The sequence below is a fragment of the Mytilus californianus genome, unplaced genomic scaffold (genome assembly GCF_021869535.1).
Source record: "Mytilus californianus isolate M0D057914Y unplaced genomic scaffold, xbMytCali1.0.p SCAF_7, whole genome shotgun sequence".
NCBI lineage: Eukaryota > Metazoa > Mollusca > Bivalvia > Mytilida > Mytilidae > Mytilus > Mytilus californianus.
The window spans coordinates 50805183-50830597 of record NW_026262723.1 but is presented as its reverse complement, the minus strand read 5'-3'; the positions used below and the strand labels follow the sequence as shown (position 1 = coordinate 50830597).

At 32.4% G+C, this 25415-nt stretch overlaps 1 protein-coding gene across 1 annotated transcript in view; it reads left to right on the top strand.

Moving 5' to 3' along the window:
* Positions 1-25415, top strand: part of LOC127709738 (B9 domain-containing protein 1-like) — a 68617-nt gene that overhangs the window by 11462 nt on the left and 31740 nt on the right. The window contains exons 2-4 of the mRNA XM_052215412.1: positions 7027-7095; positions 8021-8132; positions 15365-15461. Of these exons, the coding sequence (XP_052071372.1) occupies positions 7027-7095; positions 8021-8132; positions 15365-15461 (278 nt within the window). The remainder of the gene's footprint in view (positions 1-7026; positions 7096-8020; positions 8133-15364; positions 15462-25415) is intronic.

Genomic DNA, 25415 nt, shown 5'->3' with positions numbered 1-25415 from the left:
ATTATGGTTGCAAACTCCATTGGAAATTTGAATTGAGATTATGACCATATCTTGAGGGAAAAAAAAGGGGGGGGGGGTAAAAAGAAATTGTGGGGGGTCAATTTTTTCTCATTTCAGATTTCAGAAATTAAAAAGAATTATTCTTCAAATATTATTTTTTTTTCATATTTCAAATATTGAAAAATTTCAAGAAGTAATCTTTAATTGCACAGTATGGCGCATTAGATTTGTAAAATCTTTGACCACATTAATTTATTTGTTATGCCGAATCTAACCGTGTATTTAGATTTTTAATTTTGGGTCCAGTTTTCAAATTGGTCTACATTAAGGTCCAAAGGGTCCAAAATTAAACTTTGTTTGATTTCATCAAAAATTGAATTATTGGGGTTCTTTGATATGCCAAATCTAACCGTGTATTTAGATTTTTAATTTTGGGTCCTGTTTTTTAAAATCTAAACCTTAATGATTAAGGTCCAAAGGGTCCAGAATTAAACTTAGTTTGAATTTAACAAAAATTGAATTCTTGGGGTTCTTTGATATGCTGAATCTAAACATGTGTTTAGATTTTTGATTATGGGCCCAGTTTTCAAGTTGGTCCAAGTTGGGGTCCAAAATTAAACTTTGTTTGATTTCAACAAAAATTGAATATATGGGGTTCTTTGATATGCTGAATCTAAACATGTATTTAGATTTGAGATTTTTGGCCCATTTTTCAAGTTGGTCCAAATTGGGGTCCAAAATTAAACTTTGTTTGATTTCAACAAAAATTGAATATATGGGGTTCTTTGATATGCTGAATCTAACCATGTATTTAGATTTTTTATTTGTGGGCCCCGCTATCAAATTGGTTCATATTGAGGTCAATAGGGTCCAAAATTAAACTTTGTTTGATTTCATCAAAAATTGAATTATTGGGGTTCTTTGATATTCCAAATCTAACCGTGTATTTAGATTTTTAATTTTGGGTCCCGTTTTTTTAATTGGTCTATATTAAGGTCTAAAGGGTCCAAAATTAAACTTAGTTTGATTTTAACAAAAATTGAATTCTTTGGGTTCTTTGATATGCTGAATCTAAACATGTGTTTAGATTTTTGATTATGGGCCCAGTTTTCAAGTTTGTCCAAGTTGAGGTCCAAAATTAAACTTTGTTTGATTTCAACAAAAATTGAATATATGGGGTTCTTTGATATGCTGAATCTAACCATGTATTTTGATTTTGGACATTGGACCATAATAGGTAAATTAAAAAAATTGAAGTTCTTAGACCACATTCTTTCTGTGTCAGAAACCTATGCTGTGTCAAATATTTAATCACAATCCAAATTCAGAGCTGTATCAAGCTTGAATGTTGTGTCCATACTTGCCCCAACTGTTCAGGGTTCGACCTCTGCGGTCGTATCAAGCTGCGCCCAGCGAAGCATTTTATTGTTAATATGTCTTTTGATTGAGTTAAGCCTTTAAATTGATATTTTATAGTTGTGATGTTACACTATTGTTTCAGGTAGGGTGATGGTTGGCGCCTATTAAAACGTTTAAACCCGCTGCATTTGTTTGCACCTGTCCTAAGTCAGGAACCTGATGTTCAGTGGTTGTCATTTGTTGATGTGGTTCATAAGTGTTTCTCGTTTTTTATACGACCGCAAAAATTGAAAATTTTTTGGTCGTATATTGGTATGACGTTGGCGTTGGCGTCGTCGTCGTCTGGCGTCGTCCGGCGTCGTCCGAAGACACATTGGTTTTCGCACTCTAACTTTAGTTTACGTAAATGGATCTCCATGAAATTTTACCATAAGGTTCAATACCACGAAAGGAAGGTTGGGATTGATTTTGGGGGTTATGGTACCAACAGTTAAGGAATTAGGGGCCAAAAAGGGGCCAAAAATAAGCATTTTTGTAACTTCCAGACAATAACTTGTGTGTAAGTTTATGGATCTCTCTGACATTGTACCACAAGGTTCCATATCACAAAGGGAAGGCTGTAATTGATTTTGGGGGTAATTGCCTCAAAATTTTAGGAATTAGGGGCCAAAAAAGGGGCAAAAAACAAGCATTTTTCTAGTTTCATGACAATAACTAGTGTGTAAGTGTTTGGATATTTCTGAAATTGTACTACAAGGTTCCATATCACAAAGGGAAAGCTGGAATTGAGTTTGGGGGTAATTGCCCGAAACGTTTAGGAATTGGGGGCCAAAAAGGGGCCAAAAATAAGCATTTTTTCTAGTTTCCAGACAATAACTTGTGTTCAAGTGTATGGATCTCTCTGAAATTGTACTGCAAGGTACCATACCACAAAGGGAAGGCTGGGATTGAGTTTGGGGGTGATGAATCATAAGGGGGTTCAAAAAATTTGGGGGGGGGGATTTTTTTTTTTTCTTTTTTTTTCTTTTTTTCCTTTTTTTTTTCTTTTAAAATTTTCCATTTTAAGTTGGTTATTTCTGATTAATATTTAAAAGCAAATAATAATGATATGGTAGGAGATACACACCAAACAGGATGTGTAAATTATTATATAATAAGTATTGTGCAATAGCAAGAAATTTTCAATTGCACAGTATTGCACAATTGCAAGAAATCTTCAATTGCACAGTATTGCGCAATAGCAAGAAATCTTCAATTGCACAGTATTGCGCAATAGCAAGATATATCCAATAGCACAATATTGCGCAATAGCAAGAAATTGTCAATTGTACAGTATTGCACAATAGCAAGAAATATTCAATTGCACAGTATTGTGCAAAAGAAGATACTTTGTATAAATTGCTTATTTCTTGATCAATTTCAATGGGGTTTTATTCTTGAATTCTTGGGGTTCTTTAATATGCTGAATCTAACCGTGTATTAAGTTTTTGGATTTTGGGCCCCGTTTTTAAATTGGTCCACATTGAGGTCCAAAGGGTCTAAAATTAAACTTTGTTTGATTTCATCAAAAATTGAATTCTTGGGGTTCTTTGATATGCTGAATCTAACCATGTATTTAGATTTTTGATTTTTGGGCCCCATTATCAACTTTGTCCACATTGAGGTCAAAAGGGTCCAAAATTAAACTTTGTTTGATTTCATCAAAAATCGAATTCTTGGGGTTCTTTGATATGCTGAATCTAACCATGTATTTAGATTTTTTATTTGTGGACCCGCTATCAAATTGGTTCATATTGAGGTCAAAAGGGTCCAAAATTAAACTTTTTAATCGCAGGCTCAACAAAAATGAGGAAAAAAATTAATAAAAATATTCCTCTCTACACTATCTTTTGATTGTAAGTAGCTTCTGTCCAAGTTTGGTAAAAAACCAGGATAGTTTATGAATCTAATAAATGTTTTAAAAACTTAAACTGCAGACTGTATGTAATGTTAACTGGAAGAAAAACTAAGTCCATTTATAAGTAAAATACGGAAAAAATGGAACAAAATTTTAACAAAATTTCCTTCTGGATACTATCTTATGATCATAAACAAGCTTCTTTCCAAGTTTGGTACAAATCCAAGATAGTTTAAGAAAGTTGTTAAAATTTTAAAAACTTTAAACGCAGAGTGAATGTAATGTTAACTGGCTGAAAAACTAAGTCCAATTATAAGTAAAATACGGAAAAAATGGAATTTTTTTTTTACAAAATTTACTTCTGGATACTATCTTATGATCATAAACAAGCTTCTTTCCAAGTTTGGTAGAAATCCAGGATAGTTTAAGAAAGTTATTAAAATTTCAAAAACTTTAACCACAGAGTGAATGTAAAGTTTCCTGGCAGAAAAACTAAGTCCATTTATAAGTAAAATACGGAAAAAATGGAATTTTTTTTTTACAAAATTTACTTTTGAATATTATCTTATGATCATAAACAAGCTTCTTTCCAAGTTTGGTAGAAATCCAGGATAGTTTAAGAAAGTTATTAAAATTTCAAAAACTTTAACCACAGAGTGAATGTAATGTTTCCTGGCAGAAAAACTAAGTCCATTTATAAGTAAAATACGGAAAAAATGGAATTTAAAAAAAAAAAATTTACTTTTGAATAATATCTTATGATCATAAACAAGCTTCTGTCCAAGTTTGGTAGAAATCCAGGATGGTTTAAGAAAGTTATTAAAATTTCAAAAACTTTAACCACAGAGTGAATATTTGTTGACACGGACGATGACGACGACGCCGACGAGGGAATGTAGGATCGCTATGTCTCGCTTTTTCGACAAAAGTCGAAGGCTCGACAAAAATGTACCTATATCTATCATCATTAAACTATTTCATGGAGTGATATGCATGTATACATTAACAAATATCTGATACATTTAATTTTATAACTGTAGTTTTATTGGCATCTGTGATAATAAATGACATCTGCTTAGTTTCAGATACTTTTTATTCAATCAGCAACCTTGTTATATATTTCATCTCAATTTCTCGAATTAATCATATATAAAGCTTGAAATAGTGACTTATTCCAGTGACTCATTGCAAACATTCATTAATTTGTGAGTGCCCCCCTCCCCGAGCTTGAATGGCTCTTATCATACCTAGCCTACCTTTAACACCAATAACTGTTTGTACCACCCCTCCAAAAGGAGAGGGTATACTGTTTTACCCCTGTTTGTCCTTGTGTCCGTATACAAATAATAGCTTCCTTGTTATAATTTTGCAATCAATTTAGGCTATTATTTAGCATGCTGTTCTGTGTGACACAATTTCAGATTCATTACTCATCAACTGTCTGTTTACTACATTGTAAATGCTTATATATTCTAATCATTACAGTCATGTATGAAATTTTTGTCACATTTAACTTGGGAAATACTAACAAAAGCTCCCCGGAATCTGTTATCAAGCTTCATACACTTGTATTAGCATGTTATACCTTGTGACATGGTTCCAGATTAATAGCTCATAAACTTCCTGTTTGATGAATACTTATATATTATTCTAACACATTTAGGCCATGTATGAAGTTTCGTCACATTTTTCTTGGAAACTACAAGTTAGAGCTACTTGAAAATTGTTATCAGACTTCATGTGAACATACTTTACTGTGTTATGTGTATTTAGATTCTTTTCTCTTCAACTTCCTTATTCCTGAAAACTGAAGCAGGGGTATCATAAGTGAACAATAGCTCACAGTTCTACTTGTTAAGTTTTTTATATAAGGTTTATCAACTTTGACTTAAGGATGTTCGCTCCTCTTGTTTTTGAATTTTTGTCAGATATTCGGAATCCTCTGGTTTTATCCATGTAGTGCCATTAAAAATTTTGCCCACTAAGCCTTACTTTTTATACGCCCGTTTACGGGACATATTATGGTATACTGTTGTCCGTCTGTCCGTTTATCGTCAACATGTCGGACATTAACTCAAAAACGCTTTAACCAATTTGCATAAAACTTTGGTGAATTGTTTATATCTATTGACGTCAGCTCCCTTTCGTTTTTTATAAATTTTAGATTTTACGTTTCCGAGTTATGGGGTTTTATTCATTAAAAAAAGGGGGATTTTCCAGTTTTCGGACAATAACTCAAGAATGCTTTCACCAACTTGCAAGAAATTGTGGTGAATTGTTTATATCTATTGAAATGAGCTCCCTTTGGATTTTTATATATTTTAGATTTTATGTTTCCGAGTTACAGGGTTTTATTCATAAAAAAAGGGGGATTTTCCAGTTTTCGGACAAAAAATCAAAAAATGCTTTCAGCAGTTCTTATGAAACTTTGGTGAATTGTTTATATCTATTGATGTAAGCTCCTTTTAGAATTTTATAAATTTTACATTTTACATTTCCGAGTTATGGGGTTTTATTCATTAAAAAAAGGGGGATTTTCCAGTTTTCGGACAATAACTCAAGAATGCTTTCACCAACTTGCAAGAAATTGTGGTGAATTGTTTATATCTATTGAAATGAGCTCCCTTTGGATTTTTATATATTTTAGATTTTACGTTTCCGAGTTACAGGGTTTTATTCATAAAAAAAGGGGGATTTTCCAGTTTTCGGACAAAAAATCAAAAAATGCTTTCAGCAGTTCTTATGAAACTTTGGTGAATTGTTTATATCTATTGATGTAAGCTCCTTTTAGAATTTTATAAATTTTACATTTTACATTTCTGAGTTATGGGGTTTTATTCATTAAAAAAGGGGGGATTTTCCAGTTTTCAGACAATAACTCAAAAATGCTGTCAGCAATTCTCATGAAACTTTGGTGAATTGTTTATATCTATTGATGTAAGCTCCCTTTACATTTTCATAAATTTCTAATATGACATTGAGAATTAATTGAACTTTAATTGTTTATAGTCTGACAACAGATTTACTAAGTATTGCGCAACAGCACAGTGTATTACACAACAGCAAGAAATCTTTAATTGAATATAAATTCAATTCATATAACAAATTTTCAAGTTCTTTGACTACATTTATTCAGAAACCTATAATATGTCAAATATTTAATACAATCCAAATTCAGACCTGTATCAAGCTTGAATATTGTGTCCATTTTTGCCCCAACTGTTCAGGGTTGGACCTCTGTGGGCGTATCCAGCTGCGCTCAGCGAAGCAGTTTATCTTTTCATAATTTTATTACATATAGTTTAAAAAGCCATATTTGAAAATCTTATAAAATCCTTGTTATTTTTTTCATAGTTTTTGAAAAAAAAGGTGCCTATGTAATTGTATGAAAAATCTAGAGAGAATCATTTCCTGCCAAATTTTCAATGGCTTATATCAGAAAAACAAGCACATGGACCTTTCATTTTTTTCTGAATTTTTAGTTCCGTTATTTATAACAGTCTTTTAAAAAGCTTTTTATTTTGAAACAGAGTAGCGAACATCCTTAAGGACAAGGAGAGGTATATAACTGTACATTTTATTAGATTCCTGCAGGTTGAATCATACGTTACTAAAAACAATATATACCTCAATATTATTCCTATACATGTACATGTATTTTGATTAAAATAAGTTATGTATATACCATTCAAGATCAAATTTTAAGTATGTCACTTTTTATTTTTTATTTAAGAGCACAAAATTTTCACCTTATCATTTCTGATTTTCAGTTCCCAGGCTTTGATGATATTTACTGTAAATACTGCTTACACTATGGTCCAGATTGGTTAATAACTTCTGTGAGTATATTTTTACAATATTTGTCAGTATGCAATTTGATTTTATTATATATTTTGAACATATACAATAATAACATTAATAACTGTACAAATGTTACAATGACCTTTTTGGAATGCATGAATCTGAATATATGGTCAATTGGCTGTATAAGCCTCCAAAATTCCTAACCATTATGGATTATCCTTTCAGTTAAAACGTTTCAAGAGAGAACATCAATGGAAAAAATCATTTATTTGTAGTCTTATTATAAAAATTATGGTTGTGATGTCAAATATCATATTATTGGTTTGCTCTGGCAAAGAAGGACTTACCTAAACATTAATCACCAAAAATATATCTGAATCCTGAGAACAAGAACAAGTATAACCACCCGTATTGATGGTACACATCTGTTCACAAACTGGGTTTGTTTTGTTTAAGCATACATTTGTTTGTACATTAACATTTACGATGAATAAATTCTAAATTATCCTGAACATACATGTACTTGAAATATTTGCCACTTTAAAAATGTAACCAACAATCAATCAAACACTGTAAATTCAGAAATTACATATAAAATAATATTGTGATTATATTTGATAAAAATATGTTATCAAAATTTTGCAAATACACATGCTTCTCGTTTTTTTAAAAGAAACATCTAAAGGGAAATTTCATACAAACTATTGTCATTCATCTCTATAGCTACTTTAAACATACATAACTGTCAAAACCATCTTTCAAGGACAAATATTCTTCGGCTATCAAAGTTTTGAAGGGGTTAATTTTTTAAGAGCAAATATTTCAAGCAAATTTTGGCAAGCATGTATCAACAAGTATTGACCATAGTAGAGGTTTGATAAAGGCCTGGTTTATGTAACATGAGTTCTTTTAGTGAAATTGATGAAAAATGCAGTTGTTTTTTTTTTTTATCTTGAACAGGGCTTAGAAGATGGTATTACACAGATGACAAAGAAAAGTAGAGATGAACGACAACAGTTTGTATGGAATTTCCCTTTAGATGTCACATTTAAAAGTACAAATCCACATGGTTGTAAGTGTCAGAGTTTAATTTTCACTGTGTATTGTTAGATTGTGTGTAGGAGAAAGATTGAAGTACTTATTCCCTAATTGAGTGAAAGTTTTAAAAAGTAATTCACACTTTTAAGGGTAATATTGGTCTCTCAAGTAAAGACATAAGAAACTAAAGGCTCCAAGGAGTATGAATAACTCATCATGTAAAAATATGCCATATTGATGTTTAAGTTAAAATCAGAATAAAAAAGCCTCAACCCAAAATGGCCCTCCCCATAGCAGTTATCAAGACTGAATGATGGAATGATTTGTATTTGTAGACATCAATTTGCTTGTTTAACATCATGATCAATTCTGTTTTGTTTTTCTCTATCTATTAAAAGGGATTATCTACTAATTAAACAACAAATTAAATATTATTTTTTTGCTCCAAATATTTATAAAAGCAGAATATATAAATAATATTTCGTTATTCAGGCAGTCATTTTGGTTCAATTTCATCAAAATAAGCAAAAAAAAAACATTGCTGATCTATTTTTGGCTTGGAAGTCATAATTTAACCTCATTTGAATCTGTTTTCATGCAACCTTTAATTTGACCTTTAGTAGAGATTGGTTGCGCATGTGTTAAGCATGTTCATTCATTAAAAAGTAAAGAATGTCAACATTGAAAAGTGAAACAGGGGAGACACCAGTAATCATTACATTTTGTATTTCATTGACCTAACTGGCCACTTAAAACTCATTCCTATACAGGTAAAACAATGATTTACATATATTTTTATACGACCGCAAAAAAAATTTGCGGTCGTATATTGGTACGACGTTGGCGTTGTCATGGTTGTTGTTGTCGTCGTCCGAAGACACATTGGTTTTCGCACAATAACTTTAGTTTAAGTGAATGGATCTCTATGAAATTTTACCATAAGGTTCAATACCACAAAAGGAAGGTTGGGATTGATTTTGGGGGTTATGGTACCAACATTTAAGGACAAAGAGGCCAAAAATAAGCATTTTTGTAACTTCCAGACAATAACTTGTGTGTTAGTGTATGGATCTCTCTGACATTGTACCACAAGGTTCCATATCACAAAGGGAATGCTGGGAGATTGATTTTGGGGGTAATTGCCTCAAAATTTTAGGAATTAGGGGCCAAAAAAGGGGCAAAAAACAAGCATTTTTCTAGTTTCATGACAACAACTTGTGTGTAAGTGTATGGATCTTTCTGAAATTGTACTACAAGGTTCCATATCACAAAGGGAAAGCTGGAATTGAGTTAGTGGGGGTAATTGCCCAACACGTTTAGGAATAAGGGGCAAAAAAGGGGCCTAAAATAAGCATTTTTCTAGTTTCCAGACAATAACTTGTGTTCAAGTGTATGGATCTCTCTGAAATGTACTGCAAGGTACCATACCACAAAGGGAAGGCTTGGATTGATTTTTGGGGTAATTGCCTCAAAATTTTGGGAAATAGGGGCCAAAAGGGGCAAAAAACAAGCATTTTTCTAGTTTCAGGATAATAACTTGTGTGTAAGTGTATGGATCTTTATGAAATTGTACTACAAGGTTCCATATCACAAAGGGAAAGCTGGGTTTGAGTTTGGGGGTAATTGCCCTAAACGTATAGTAATTTGGGGCCAAAAAGGTTGCCAAAAAACAAGCATTTTTACAGTTTCCAGACGATAACTTGTATTCAAGTGTATGGATCTCTCTGAAATTGTACTGCAAGGTACCATACCACGAAGGGAAGACTGGGATTGAATTTGGGGGGTTCAAAAAATTGGGGGGGGGATTATTGTTTCCTTTTTTTCCTTTTTTTTTTCTTTAAAATTTTCCATTTTAAGTTGGTTACTTTTGAGTTATATATAAAAGCAAATAATAATGATATGGTTTGATTTCATCAAAAATTGAAATATTGCTGTTCTTTGATATGCTGAATCTAACCGTGTATTTAGATTCTTAATTTTTGGTCCCGTTTTCAAATTGGTCTACATTAAGGTCCAAAGGGTCCAAAATTAAACTTAGTTTGATTTTAACAAAAATTGAATTCTTGGGGTTCTTTGATATGCTGAATCTAACCGTGTATGTATTTAGATTTTGGATATTGGACCATAATAGGTATATTAAAAATTTTTAAGTTCTTAGACCACATTCATTCTGTGTCAGAAACCTATGCTGTGTCAAATATTTAATCACAATCCAAATTCAGAGCTGTATCAAGCTTGAATGTTGTGTCCATACTTGCCCCAACTGTTCGGGGTTCGACTTCTGCAGTCGTATCAAGCTGCGCCTAGTGGAGCTTTTTATTAATCTTATAACATAAAATCAAACAGATCTAGAAAAAATATCATTATACAATTGCAGTTACTTATCTGTCTATTTATTTTTATGCCCCCGACGTAGCTGAGGGGGCATTAAGTTTTACCCTTGTCCGTCCGTACGTCCCGCAATTGGTTTCTGTTCTCTAACTTTAGTTTGCCTCAACCAAATGTTATGAAACTTATACACAATGATTATTACCACAAAACACAGATCAAGTTTGAAGCTGGGTGGCGTCACTTCTACCTTTCAAGAGTTATGCCCCTTTACAAATGGAAAAATAGCTGAATTTTTCGTTTCGGTTCTTTAACTTAAGTTTACCTCAACCAAATGTTATGAAACTTATACACAATGCTTATTACAACAAAACACAGATCATGTTTTAATTTGGGTGGCGTGACCTATACCGTTCTAGAGTTATGCCTCTTTACAAATGGAAAAATGGCTGAATTTTTCGTTTCCGTTCTCTAACTTAAGTTTGTCCATCTACGCTGGGCGAAGCAATTTATTACTGGAGTAATGGGACTTTGACCATGTGTTGGAGTATTGTGAAAACAACACCTTATGAACTTAACTCCTCTGAGAAAGTTTTACATAAAGCTATCATGATGTGAAGGTGACAATATTATACTGTCATAATGATTCAACTATTTTTGCAAAGAGATTTGGTATTCTGACAATTTTTAGCTCACCAGGGCCCGAAGGGTCCCATGTGAGCTTATGCCATCACTTGGCGTCCATCTTCTGTCGTCCTCGTCTGTCGTCGTCTGTTGTCGTCTATCGTCGTCTGTCGTCGTAAACTATTTAAAAAATCTTCTCCTCCGAAACTACTGGGCCAAATACCTTCAAACTTTAACTAAATGTTCCTTAGGGTATCTAGTTTATAAATTGTATCCAAAGTTTTGATCCATCGACAAGCATGGCCGCCATGGCTAAAAATAGAACATAGGGGTTACATGCAGTTTTTGGCTTATATCTCAAAAACTAAAGCTTTTAGAGCAAATCTGACATGGGGTAAAATTGTTCAATTGGTCAAGATCTATCAGCTCTGAAATTTTCAGACGAATCGAACAACCCATTGTTGGGTTGCTGCCGCCGAATTGGTAGTTTTAACAAAATTTTGCAGTTTTTTGTTATTATTTTGAATATTATTATAGATATATATAAACTGTAAGCAGCAATAATGTTCAGCAAAGTAAGATCTACTAAAAAGTTAATATGACCATAATTGTCAATTAACCCCTTAAGGAGTAATTGCCCTTTAAAGACAATTTTACACAATTTGTTCATCAAGTTTTCTAACATTTAAAAATCTTCTCCTCTGAAACTACTGGGCCAATTACCTTCAAACTTTAACTAAATGTTCCTTAGGGTATCTTGTTTATAAATTGTATCCGAAGTTTGTATCCATCGACAAACATGGCCACCATGGCTAAAAATAGAACATAATAGGGGTCAAATGCAGTTTTTGGCTTATATCTCAAAAACTAAATCTTTTAGAGCAAATGTGACATGGGGTAAAATTGTTTAATTGGTCAAGATCCATCGGCCCTGAAATTATCAGACGAATCGAACAACCTATTGTTGGGTTACTGCCACCAAATTGGTAGTTTTAACAAAATTTTGCGGTCGTATATTGGTATGACATTGGCGTCGTCGTCGTCCGAAGACACATTAGTTTTCGCACTATAACTTTAGTTAAAGTGAATGGATCTCTATGAAATTTTACCATAAGGTTCAATACCACAAAAGGAAGGTTGGGATTGATTTTGGGGGTTATGGTACCAACAGTTAAGGAATTAGGGGCCAAAAAGGGGCCAAAAATAAGCATTTTTGTAACTGCCAGACAATAACTTGTGTGTAAGTGTATGGATCTCTCTGACATTGTACCACAAGGTTCCATATCAATAAGGGAAGGCTGGAATTGATTTTTGGGGGTAATTGCCTCAAAATTTTAGGAATTAGGGTCCAAAAAAGGGGCATTTTTCTAGTTTCATGACAATAACTTGTGTGAAAGTGTATTGATATTTCTGAAATTGTACTACAAGGTTCCATATCACATAGGAAAAGCTGGAATTTAGTTTGGGGGTAATTGCCCAAAACGTTTAGGAATTGGGGGCTAAAAAGGGGCCAAAAATAAGCATTTTTCTAGTTTCCAGACAATAACTTGTGTTCAAGTGTATGGATCTCTCTGAAATTGTACTGCAAGGTACCATACCACAAAGAAAAAACTGGGATTGATGATGGGGGTAATTGCCTCAATATTTTAGGAATTAGGGGCCAAAAAGGGGAAAAAACATTCATTTTTCTAGTTTAAGGACAATAACTTGTGTGTAAGTGTATGGATCTTTCTAAAATTGTACAACAAGGTTCCATATCACAAAGGGAAAGCTGGGTTTGAGTTTGGGGGTAATTGCCCTAAACGTTTAGGAATTTTGGGCCAAAAAGGGGCCAAAAATAAGCATTTTTCTAGTTTCCAGACAATAACTTGTGTTCAATTGTATGGATCTCTATGAAATTGTACTGCAAGGTACCATACCACAAAGGGAAGGCTGGGATTGAGTTTGGGGGTGATGAATCATAAGGGGGTTCAAAAAATTGGGGGGGGGGGATTTTTTTTTCCTTTTTTTTTCTTTTTTTCCTTTTTTTTTTCTTTTAAAATTTTCCATTTTAAGTTGGTTATTTCTGATTTATATTTAAAAGCAAATAATAATGACATTGTAGGAGATACACACCAAACAGGATGTGTAAATTATTATATAATAAATATTGTGCAATAGCAAGAAATTTTCAATTGCACAGTATTGCACAAGAGCAAGAAATCTTCAATTGCACAGTATTGCGCAATAGCAAGAAATCTTCAATTGCACAGTATTGCGCAATAGCAAGAAATATCCAATAGCACAATATTGCGCAATAGCAAGAAATTGTCGATTGTACAATATTGCGCAATAGCAAGAAATATTCAATTGCACAGTATTGTGCAAAAGAAGATACTTCGTATAAATTGCTTATTTTTTGACCAATTTCAATGGGGTTTTATTCTTGAATTCTTGGGGTTCTTTAATATGCTGAATCTAAGTATTTAAGTTTAAGTTTTTGGATTTTGGGCCCCGTTTTTAAATTGGTCCACATTGAGGTCCAAAGGGTCCAAAATTAAACTTTGTTTGATTTCATTAAAAATTGAATTATTGGGGTTCTTTGATATGCCGAATCTAACCGTGTATTTAGATTCTTAATTTTTGGTTCCGTTTTCAAATTGGTCTACATTGAGGTCCAAAGGGTCCAAAATTAAACTTAGATTGATTTTAACATAAATTGAATTCTTGGGGTTCTTTGATATGCTGAATCTAAACATGTATTTAGATTTTTGATTATGGGCCCAGTTTTCAAGTTGGTCCAAATCGGGGTCCAAAATTAAACTTTGTTTGATTTCAACAAAAATTGAATATATAGGGTTCTTTGATATGCTGAATCTAACCATGTATTTAGATTTTTGATTTTTGGGCCCCGTTATCAACTTTGTCCACATTGAGGTCAAAAGGGTCCAAAATTAAACTTTGTTTGATTTCATCAAAAATTGAATATATGGGGTTCTTTGATATGCTGAATCTAACCATGTATTTAGATTTTGGATATTGGACCATAATAGGTGAATGTCCAATTTAAAATTTTTAAGTTCTTAGACCACATTCATTCTGTGTCAGAAAGCTATGCTGTGTCAAATATTTAATCACAATCCAAATTCAGAGCTGTATCAAGCTTGAGTGTTGTGTCCATACTTGCCCCAACTGTTCAGGGTTCGACCTCTGCGGTTGTATCAAGCTGTGCCCTGCGAAGCATTTTATTTGTTATTATTTTGAATATTATTATAGATATATATAAACTGTAAGCAGCAATAATGTTCAGCAAAGTAAAATCTACAAAAAAGTTAATATGACAAAAATTGTCAATTGACCCCTTAAGGAGTTATTGCCCTTTAAAGACAATTTTACACAATTTGTTCATCAAGTTTGCTAACATTTAAAAATCTTCTCCTCTGAAATACAGGTGAGCGATTCAGGCTCTTGAGAGCCTCTTGTTTGGAGTACATATTGTAATAGTGTTCACCTTGTGAACACAACAACTCTGAGATCATTTGACAGAAAGCTCTCATACTTGGTAGGATTGTTTGCCATCCTGTGTAGTTAATTGTATTATACCATCATTTCGATTTGACAATTTGTACATCACCTGGACCAGGTGGGCCAAGTGAGTTTTTCTCATCAACATAGCCAAATCGTCAGTCAACTCCTTATAAGGGTTTTTGCCCTTAAATGATGATTTTTACCATGTTTTTTCCTAATATCTTGAAAACTATAATGAATAGATAGAAACTTGAAAAAGCATATTGATCAGGACTTAGTTGCTCAAAACAGTTGACCAATGGATAAGACATGTCCACTGGACAAGTTACACTGATTTCAACATGCTTTATTCACTGGTCAATTGTTATTCAGTGGATAAAAGTTTTAAACAACCCAGTCCAGCAGGACAAGATCTACATATAAACCAACATGACTGAAATTTCAGTTAACTCTTTATGGAGTTATAGCCCTTTAATGATGATTTTTACAAAAAAGTTGCCTTTGTTGAAGATGCAGGTGAGCGACACAGGATCTTAAGAGCCTCTAATTCTGGAGTAATGGGATTTCAAACATATTTTGACTATCTTACCGCAATGTCAAATTGCATTTTGCGACACACAATTTAATTCCTCATTTATACAGCGCTGGAAACATTTAGCTATCTTGTTGATATCACATTACTGTACATTTTTCACTTACAAAAATGTATGATATTTTGACAAACTGCTATTATCTAGATTTTCACCTTTTACTCTAAAGAAAAAAGTTATTTCAATCTCCATTAACATTGCGCAAATTATTTTACAGGGCCGCAGTTAATAGTTCATGCCTATGGTATTGATTTCTTTGGAAATGATGTTGTAAGAGGGTATGGAGTGTGTCATGTGCCTATCACACCTGGAAAGTAAGTGTATAATGAAATGTACATATACATAGCTTTGCATCATATACATTTCACATGCTGTTTGATGAACCCTTATTAATGATAAACAAGTCATTACATCATAGAAAACTTGACCTGAAAATGTTCATCTCAATAAATGGAATAGAAAATTTAAAAAAAACACTGAACAAAAACACATGCACATCATTTAAATTCCAGTTTTGAAATAATCATGAAAAACAGAAGTTTCATTGTTCCAGAACAGACAACATTGACCATTTTCATTATTGTCCTTTGCATATTTATGGATCCAAATCCACACGATTGAAGATCATCTTGGTACAAATTTTCATCCCATATATCGAATAATGCAAAAATGTTGTGTCATTGAATTCTTTGTGAATGTTGAGGCATTAATGTTAATAGTTTTAACAGACAAACAGTCTGTTCTTTGTTAGTTAGAAATTGGCAAGAATTTATTTATTTGATATCAGTATTTTTCTGTAATATGTCATTTTCCAATTACCAACATTGTCGCAAATTTTCGATATTTTTTGCAAAGGGAAATAGCACATAGGTAGGACAAACTGTATACCCGCCTATATATTTATACATACTAGAACACACCCGCAACATCGCAGGTCTGTCACTGAATTAAAGTACCTACGCCTTATTTTAAGCCTGGATTTTTAGTATTCGCCATCTTATAAAGTAATGCTGATTATAAGGTGCACAGTTTGCTCTGCTTTCAAAATCTTTCTGTTTGAACCCGTTGACCCAGAACTTGTTAATTATTGGTTATATTAATTATGTGGAAAACAAAAGGGCCAGAAATTGTGTAATTTTTAACACCATTGTCCTATATTAGAAAGTTGAATTCTTTGATTTGTGGTTTTTACGCCATGCCGGCTAACAAATTGGAAAGAACCTACGCCTTATTTTTAGCCTGGGTTTTTATTATTCATATTGTCATCTGATAAAGTCATGCTGATTATAAGGTGCACAGTTTTCTCTGCTTTCAAAATCTTTCAGTTTGAACCCGTCCTGGTTTTCTTACTACAACCACTCTATACTAATTGGCTGTTTAACCTGACGTTTTTAAAATACCCAACCCACTTTCAACTTATGTGACAGTGAGCATGCATATAATGACACACTATACTGTTTTTGAAGATGATAGTTAAACCATTGAGCTTGCAGCATCATAATTTCCTTTGGTGTATATTGACGTACTAAAAAACTGTAATTAGTGAGGAAGTGTTTTGTCAGGGATCTCAAAGGATGAAAATTTAACGCTGGAGGAACTTTGAACATGACAAAACCCTGCGTCTATAACATGGCGTGATCGAAAGTTTTTCATTCCTCCATTTCTATGTAAGGAATGATGAACAGACTATATGGCTTATTATATTTATTTCATTATAGAATAACCAATATTTTCATGAATTGTCATTTGTAACAATTCCCATGTCAAACTTCCATGGCTCCCCCTTAGTCAAGAATGACCACAAGCAGTACTTAAGGTTCCCAAGTCGTTTTCTTGCTATTTTGGTAATTGTTAAGGACTTAAAAATCGGGGAAATCTTTTTTTCACTGTCAAATTCAGATGTCATTAACCGGTATTGACAATTTGCAGCATCACAAAAAGAAGTTTCGTACCCGTTTTGTAAAACATTGAAGAAAGATTTGGAGGGCAAACGTTTACAACTTAAATGGTTTTAATTACTTTAAATTGTAAATTTCTATCATAGTAATAGACTATGCAACATGCATCTTTCGAATCTGAATGAAAGCCAGATGTTTAATATTGATTCTAAACTACGAAATGAATTCAGAATTACGATACGAAATTATCAAGTGGCAGTTAATATTCATGTATTTACTTTAAACTTGCAAAGTGATTCAATATTATCAATAATTGCTGTACTCGTGTTATTTGGTATGAAATTATGTTCTGTTTTACGTGTTATTTTGTACTCTTTTAAAAAGGGGGATGTTGATTGCGTAAGTCAATAGACGTACTTACACTTGTATGCAAATTTGTCCGCCATTGCATAAAATCACACAAGTTCCCATAAAATTTAACATCACAATTTAGAAAATGTGACGTCACAATTCAAAAGTGATTGTTGCTTGACGTCAGAAGGTTGTTCGGAGCAGATCTAAGGTCATTCAGAGACAAAATTCAGCTAAATACCAAAAGTGTAAATACAATGAAATACGTTTATATAAAAGCACGTGCTAGACTTGTTACACTTTTTTCTTCGTAACTGGATTTAAAATTTCTTCTTTAATCTAAATTTTCATTAGCATTTGCTGAAACATAATTTAATAATAACGTAATGTTCTCCTGTCAGGTGTGTCGTTCTACCTGTACAAGTGATTAGGGATCTTTAGCCGGAAATCCCTCAGGGCTTTAAAACTGTAATCAGGAGGACCCTTTGGACTATGATACAATAAGGATTATGCAATTACATGCAATTGATTATAATTGCTAACAAAAATGGTGGTGGCTAGCGAAAAGAAAACAAATTTTGACAATTGCGGGGATCATTTGACGAAGGTGGAAGATAATTTAACGATTGCGGGAATTATTTGACGATGACAGAAGATATTTTAACGATGGCGGTGCGCCATCATAAAACAGGTCATGGAGATCCCTGGTTTTATATATTATGATATAAAGCTGAGCAGTATTTTACTTTGATGTATATATAGCACTTTTAATGTTAGAATAGATTAACTTTCATTGTTGGTGGAGGACTACTCATCACATGCAAATGTAACATTTTAAGTGTTAGTATACATTAACTTTTATTTTGGTTGAGAACTACTAATCATATGAGGTGCTTCTTTAAATAAGGCCTAAATTAATATACTGTTTGTTTCCCCAATCCCGACCCTGCCAAGCCAGGTGTGGGTAGTTAGGTTGGGAAATAATTTTATTTTTCCAAAATACTGGAACAATATTGGTTGATCCAGCAAGCCTGAAAATCAAAAATGAATAAAATAATATTTGACTTACTTCAATTTTCAGGATTTAAGATTTTCTCGTTGTTCAGTTATAGCCCTTTTCCAAGAATTCAATTTTTGATGAATTAATCCATTTCTGTTCAAAGGGAAATAACTCATTTTTAAAAAGATTTTTAAAAGACATTGTATAAATGATAAATGACATTTTGGATTTTTTTTTCTTTTCTTTGGTAAATTGTTTGAAGAATTTTGTGGTAGGTTTGTTTGTTATTCTGTATAAACTAATTTTCTGAATGCTATATATATACTATTTTTTTATGAAGTGAACTCCTTTAATTAGATAATAATCTATTTTTATTAAAGGATATATTTCATTACATTTAAAGTTGTTGACATTGATAGATAATTTGCAGATCTATATTAGTTTGTCACAAATGAAAGAAAAAATATTTGGAACTATTAATTATATTTGATTATAATTTGAAAATAGATATACATTGTGTTACATCATATCTTATTTTAGAGAACTATTTTTAGTGATTAAATCATATCTAATGTTAGAGTACTATGTTAAACCATATTTCTGTTCAAAGGGAAATAACTCAAACTTATTCCATGAACCAGTAATGATAACATCAAAATTTCTTTATAACTATTTTTTTTAAGTCATGTGTGTTATGAAGGTAGATGTCACAGTTGTTATGTGGTATTTTATTTTTGTTGTGTGTGTTAATGTTTAATTTTTACATGATCCTGTTTGGGGTTCAGATTTGCAAATATCATTTTCATTATAAATTAGATAATAATCTATTTTAAATATTCAATCACAATCCAAATTCAGAGCTGTTTTAAGCTTAAATGTTGTATCCATACTTGCTCAACTGTTCAGGATTCGACCTCTGCAGGAAAATCCGGTTTGCTGTCACTTGACAGCCTCTTGTTGCCTATTATCTTGATAATTATAATCGATAGATAGAAACTTTAGTTTGCAAAATCGATCAGCAAGACAAGATCTTCAAATAAGCCACATTGCAGAAATCTTCAGTCTACTCTTTATTGGAGTTATTGCCCTTTAAAGATGATTTTTACAATTTTCTTTCATTTTTGTCTATTATCTTGAAATGTATGATAGATACAAATGTAGATTGAATCTTTAAAAAGCAAAAATGATCATCAGGACAAGATCTACAGATATGTCAACATGACTTAAATTATCAGGATTTTAAAAAAGTTACTCTGTCATAACCTTCATGGAATTTTAGGAAATTTGGACAGACACTTTTGTTTTACCATAATACAGTATTCAGAGCAAAATTTTTTTTCCATATCTTACTGATAAATGGACTTGGTGTTTTTTACAGTTAACATTCAAATTTAGTCTGAGGCTAAAGTTTTTCAGTCATCAATAACTTTGTCAATCCTTCATGGGATTTTAGGAAATTTGACTGAAGCTTGTTTATAACCAAACGACAGTATCAAAATTTTGAAAATATTTATTTTTATTTTTCTGTATTTTACTAATAAATGGACTTTGGTTTTTTTTCAGCTTACAAGTAGATACAGTCTGAGGTTAAAGTTTATCAGTCATCAATAACTTTGTCAAACCTTCATGGAATTTCTGGAATTTTGGACAGAGGCCAAAATGCAGTATTAAGGACAAAATTTTGAAAATATTTATTTCCATTTTTCTGTATTTAACTGATAAATGAGCTTAGTTTTTGTTACATTTAACGAATAGATACTGTCTGGGGTTAAAGTTTGTTACACATCCATAACTTTATCAAACCTTCATAGAACTTTGGCAAAAGCTTTTATTATGATTGAGAGATGATGTCTGAAGCAAACTTTTGAAAATAGATTTTTTTCATTTTCAGTATTTTTCTGATAGATGGACTTAGTTTTTTACAGTTAACATTTACAGACTGTCTGGGACTAAACTTTTTTGACATGACAAATTTGTAAACCTTCATAGACTGTTATGAAACTTGGATAGAAGCTAATCTTCATGACCATGAAATAGCATCTAAAGAAAAAGTTTGAATTTTTTTTTAAAATTCTGTATTTTACTGATAAATGGACTCATGTTTTAAGTCAACATTACACTTTTACACTGACAGCAGCAATCACAGAATTATTTTTTGCCAATATACCTTTATATAACATGTGTTAAAAAAGGTTTATAGATAAAAAAAATCAAGTGTCTTTGCCTGCAATCCAATTTTATCCACAAATGTGTAATGCTTTTAGGAAAAAAAATAGTAACCAGAACCTGCATTTTGCACCAAACTTGTTCAACTAGAAATGTATTGGTAGGGATAGAGTTTGTTCTACCTAGATGTTGTTACTCTTTTCAAAAAATTCTTAAATGGGAAACCAAAGTCTGTAATTTAAAAACGAATTATTGGGAGTTTATTTGAGGGTAAAAAAGAAAGGATTATATAACTGGGAAAATATGTATATTGCTTGGTTTTAGAATTGGGTTTTTTGTATATAGAAAAGTCTAACATAGATATTCTAAAGAGCCTGATTTGCTCACCTAGGTCTACGTGCATTTTCTTCAATGGACAATCTCCAACATCTTAAACTAGAATATTATTCATTACTAAAATCTTTTTTTGGTGAACCTGTATTGCTGATCATTTTTTTCTGATTACAGTTTCTCTATATATTCTATAGTTTTTGCCCAAAACACAAAAAAGTGTTGAAATTGTAATTAAAGGCAATAACTCTTGTAAGAAGACAACTGGCAAATTCATCTACATGTTAGCTGACATATTTGCAGATCTTGTCTTGCTGATCATTTTTGCTTTTTAAAGTTTCTATCTATCTATTATAGTTTTCTAGACATTAAGCAAAAACGAAATAAAAGGATAAAAATCATCATTAAAGGGTGATAACTCCTATGAGGAGTCAACTGACAATGTCTGCAATTTGACTAATTTATGGATCTTGTCTAATTACTGATCATTTTTATACGACAGCAAAAATTTTTGCTGTCATACATTGGTATCATGTCGTTGTCGTCCAAAGACATTTGGTTTCCGGACAATAACTTTAGTATATGTAAATAGAAATCTATGAAATTTAAACACAAGGTTTATAACCACAAAATGGGCATTTAAAAAGTCGGAATGCGAATATATATGTTCAAGCTCTTTTAGGTCATTTTTTAGTAACAACAAACAAAAGAACTATGTCAATTGGACCTGCTTTGATACTATAACTGCCCTTGAATTTTTACTAGATAACATTTTTTTTCGCTATGGAGATTCCGTTTATCGTCAGGTTATCTGAATTCCCATGGGGACTAACTGTGCACCACTTATTGCGGACCTGTTTCTGTATTGTTATGAGTTACAATTTATGACTAAAATCAGCAAAGACCCATCGAAACCACATCTGATTCAAAAATTTAATAACACTTTTAGATATTTAGATGATATATTGGCTCTCAATAATGACGACTTCAGTATGTACACTAAAGAGATTTATACTGCCAAACTGACTTTAAATAAAGCTAATACTAACAATGAACACTGTCCTTTCCTGGATCTTGATATCTTTATCTTTAACGGGAAGCTTAATACCAAAATTTATGATAAAAGAGATGATTTTTCATTTCCTATTGTTAATTATCCATTTTTATACGCCCGTTTACGGGACGTATTATGGTATACCTCTGTCCGTCTGTCCGTCCGTCTGTCCGTAGTCAACATGTCGGACATTAACTCAAAAATGCTATAACCAATTTGCATAAAACCTTAGTGAATTGTTTATATCTATTGACGTGAGCTCCCTTTCGTTTTTTATAAAATTTAGATTTTAGGTTTCCGAGTTATGGGGTTTTATTCATTAAAAAAAGGGGGATTTTCCAGTTTTCGGACAATAACTCAAGAATGCTTTCACCAACTTGCAAGAAATTGTGGTGAATTGTTTTTATCTATTGACATGAGCTCCCTTTCGATTTTTATAAATTTTAGATTTTACGTTTCCGAGTTACAGGGTTTTATTCATAAAAAAAGGGGGGATTTTCCAGTTTTCGGAAAAAAACTCAAAAATGCTTTCAGCAATTCTTATGAAACTTTGGTGAATTGTTTGTATGTATTGATGTAAGCTCCCTTTAGAATTTTATAAATTTTACATTTTACATTTCTGAGTTATGGGGTTTTATTCATTAAAAAAAGGGGTGATTTTCCAGTTTTCGGACAATAACTCAAAAATGCTGTCACCAATTCTCATGAAACTTTGGTGAATTGTTTATATCTATTGATGTAAGCTCCCTTTTTATGCCCCTGCCATAGCGGTGGGGGCATCAAGTTTTACCCTTGTCCGTCTGTACGTACATATGTCCCAAAATTGGTTTCCGTTCTCTAACTTGAGTTTGCCTCAACCAAATGTTATGAAACTTATACACAATGCTTATTACCACAAAACACAGACCAATTTTGAATTTTGGTGGCCTCACTTTAACCGTTCTAGAGTTATGCCCCTTTATAAATGGAAAAATTGCAAAATTTTTAGTTTCCGTTCTCTAACTTAAGTTTGCCTCAACCAAATGTTATTAAACTTATACACAATGCTTATTACCACAAAACACAGATCAAGTTTGAATTTTGGTGGCATCACTTTAACCATTCTAGAGTTATGCCCCTTTATAAATGGAAAAATTGCAAAATTTTAAGTTTCCATTCTCTTACTTAAGTTTGCCTCAACCAAATGTTATGAAACTGATACACAATGCTTATTACCACAAAACACAGATCAAGTTTGAATTTTGGTGGCGTCACTTTAACCATTCTAGAGTTATGCCTCTTTATAAATGGAAAAATTGCAAAATTTTTATTTTCTTCTAAATATCAAGTAATTTTTAAAATTGGAGTTATCTTCCTTTGTCCATGATTATAGTTGAATCAACTACAATCAATGCTTTATAAAATGCAATTCTTAATTTTGACATCCACTGATAAAACACAGATCAAGTTGAATTTGGGTAGTTTTGGTGTCACTTTAACCATTATTGAGTTATGTCCCTTTATAAATCGAAAGATTGCAAAATTTTTAGTTTCCATTCTGTAACTTAAGTTTGCCCCAACCAAACATTATGAAACCTATACACAATATTCATTACCACAAAACTAAGATCAAGTACAAATTTTTTGTTTCTGTCTTCTAACTTTAGTTTGCCTCAACCAAATGTTATGAAACTTATACACAATGCTTATTACTACATAATACAGATTAAGTACGAAATTTGGTGGCGACACTTTTACCATTCTTGAATTATGTCCCTTTATAAACATAAAAATTGTTGAATTTTTCTTTTCCGTTCTCTAACTTTAGTTTGTCTCAACCAAATGTTATAAAACTTATACACAACCGTACTAAAGTTATGCGTGTTTACAAATAGAAAAATTGCTGAATTTTTAGTTTCTGTTCTCTACTTAAGTTAACCTCAACCAAATGTTATGAGACTTACACACAAAGCTTATTACCACAAAACTCAGATCAAGTTTAAATTTGGGTAGCGTCACTTTTACCGTTCTTCAGTTATGTCCCTTTATAACTATATGATATGCAAGCGGTAGCATCATCCACATTTATTATTTTCATAAATTTCTAATATGACTGAGAATTAATTGAACTTTATTTGTTTATAGTCTGACAACAGATTTACTAAGTATTGCACAACAGCAAGAAATCTTTAATTGAATATAAATTCAATTCATATAACCAATTTCAAGTTCTTTGACAAAAGAAATCTCTGTATTACTGAAAAATTATTACACCAGGGTTTTCGATATCACAAACTAGTCAAAACATTTACTAAATTTTATCAAGGACATCATTCGTAAATATAAATCAACATGCAGACATCTTATACGTTCAGGTATTTCACATCCAATTTTTATGGTAATATTCTTTACAAAGCACAAAAATGTCGACATTCACCTCAAAAGCTAACCAAACCTTTAAACAGACTTATTCGGAAAGGATATAGTTACGATACTGTTGTCAAGCTTTAAGTTATTAAGGATTGCATATTTTGGTATTAATATTGATTCACTCATAGGGTCTTTGCATCGGAAATAAACACATTTATTCTAAAACCAGTTATTGGCATGATACGGGTTATGTTCTTCTCATATATTTTATGATGGTATGATACTAAACCCCTAACGAGAGGGATTGTACTTGATTTTCATATGATGAAGACATTATCTTTCAATCAGTTTAATTGAGGTCTGGAGCTGCCATGTCAGTAACTGCTAGTAGTCCTTTGTTCATTTATGTATCATTGTCATTTTGCTTAGTTTCTTTTGTTACCTATTCTGACATCGGACTCTCACTTCTTTTAAACTGAGTTTTACTGTGCGTATTGCTATGTGTTTCTTTATTCTACATTGGCTAGAGGTATAGGGGGAGGGTTGAGATCTCACAAAACATGTTTAACCCCGCCGCTTTTTTGCGCCTGTCCCAAGTCAGGAGCCTCTGGCCTTTGTTAGTCTTGTATGTTTTTTAATTTTAGTTCAATTATATGTTTTGGAGTTTAGTGTGACGTCCATTTTCACTGAACCGGTGCACAGTTTTGTTTAGGGGCCAGCTGGGGACCGCCTCCAGGTGCGGGATTTTCTCGCTGCGTTGAAGACCCATTGGTGGCCTTCGGCTGTTGTCTGCTCTTTAGTGGGGTTGTTGTCTCTTTGACATATTCCCCATTTCCATTCTCAATTTTATTGGAATTGATTTTAGGGGTTATGGTCCTAACAGTTTAGGAATTAGGGGCCAAAAATGGGCCCAAATAAGCATTTTTCTAGTTTCCAGACAGTAACTTGTGGAAAGGTGTATGGATCTCTCTGAAATTAGTTTCACAAGTTTCCATACCACAAAGGGATGGTTAGGATTGGCTTTGGGGGGGTTATGGCTCAAACCGTTTAGGAATAAGGGGCACAAAAGGGGGAAAAACAAGGGTTTCCTGGTTAATGGACAATTACTTAAAAGAACAAT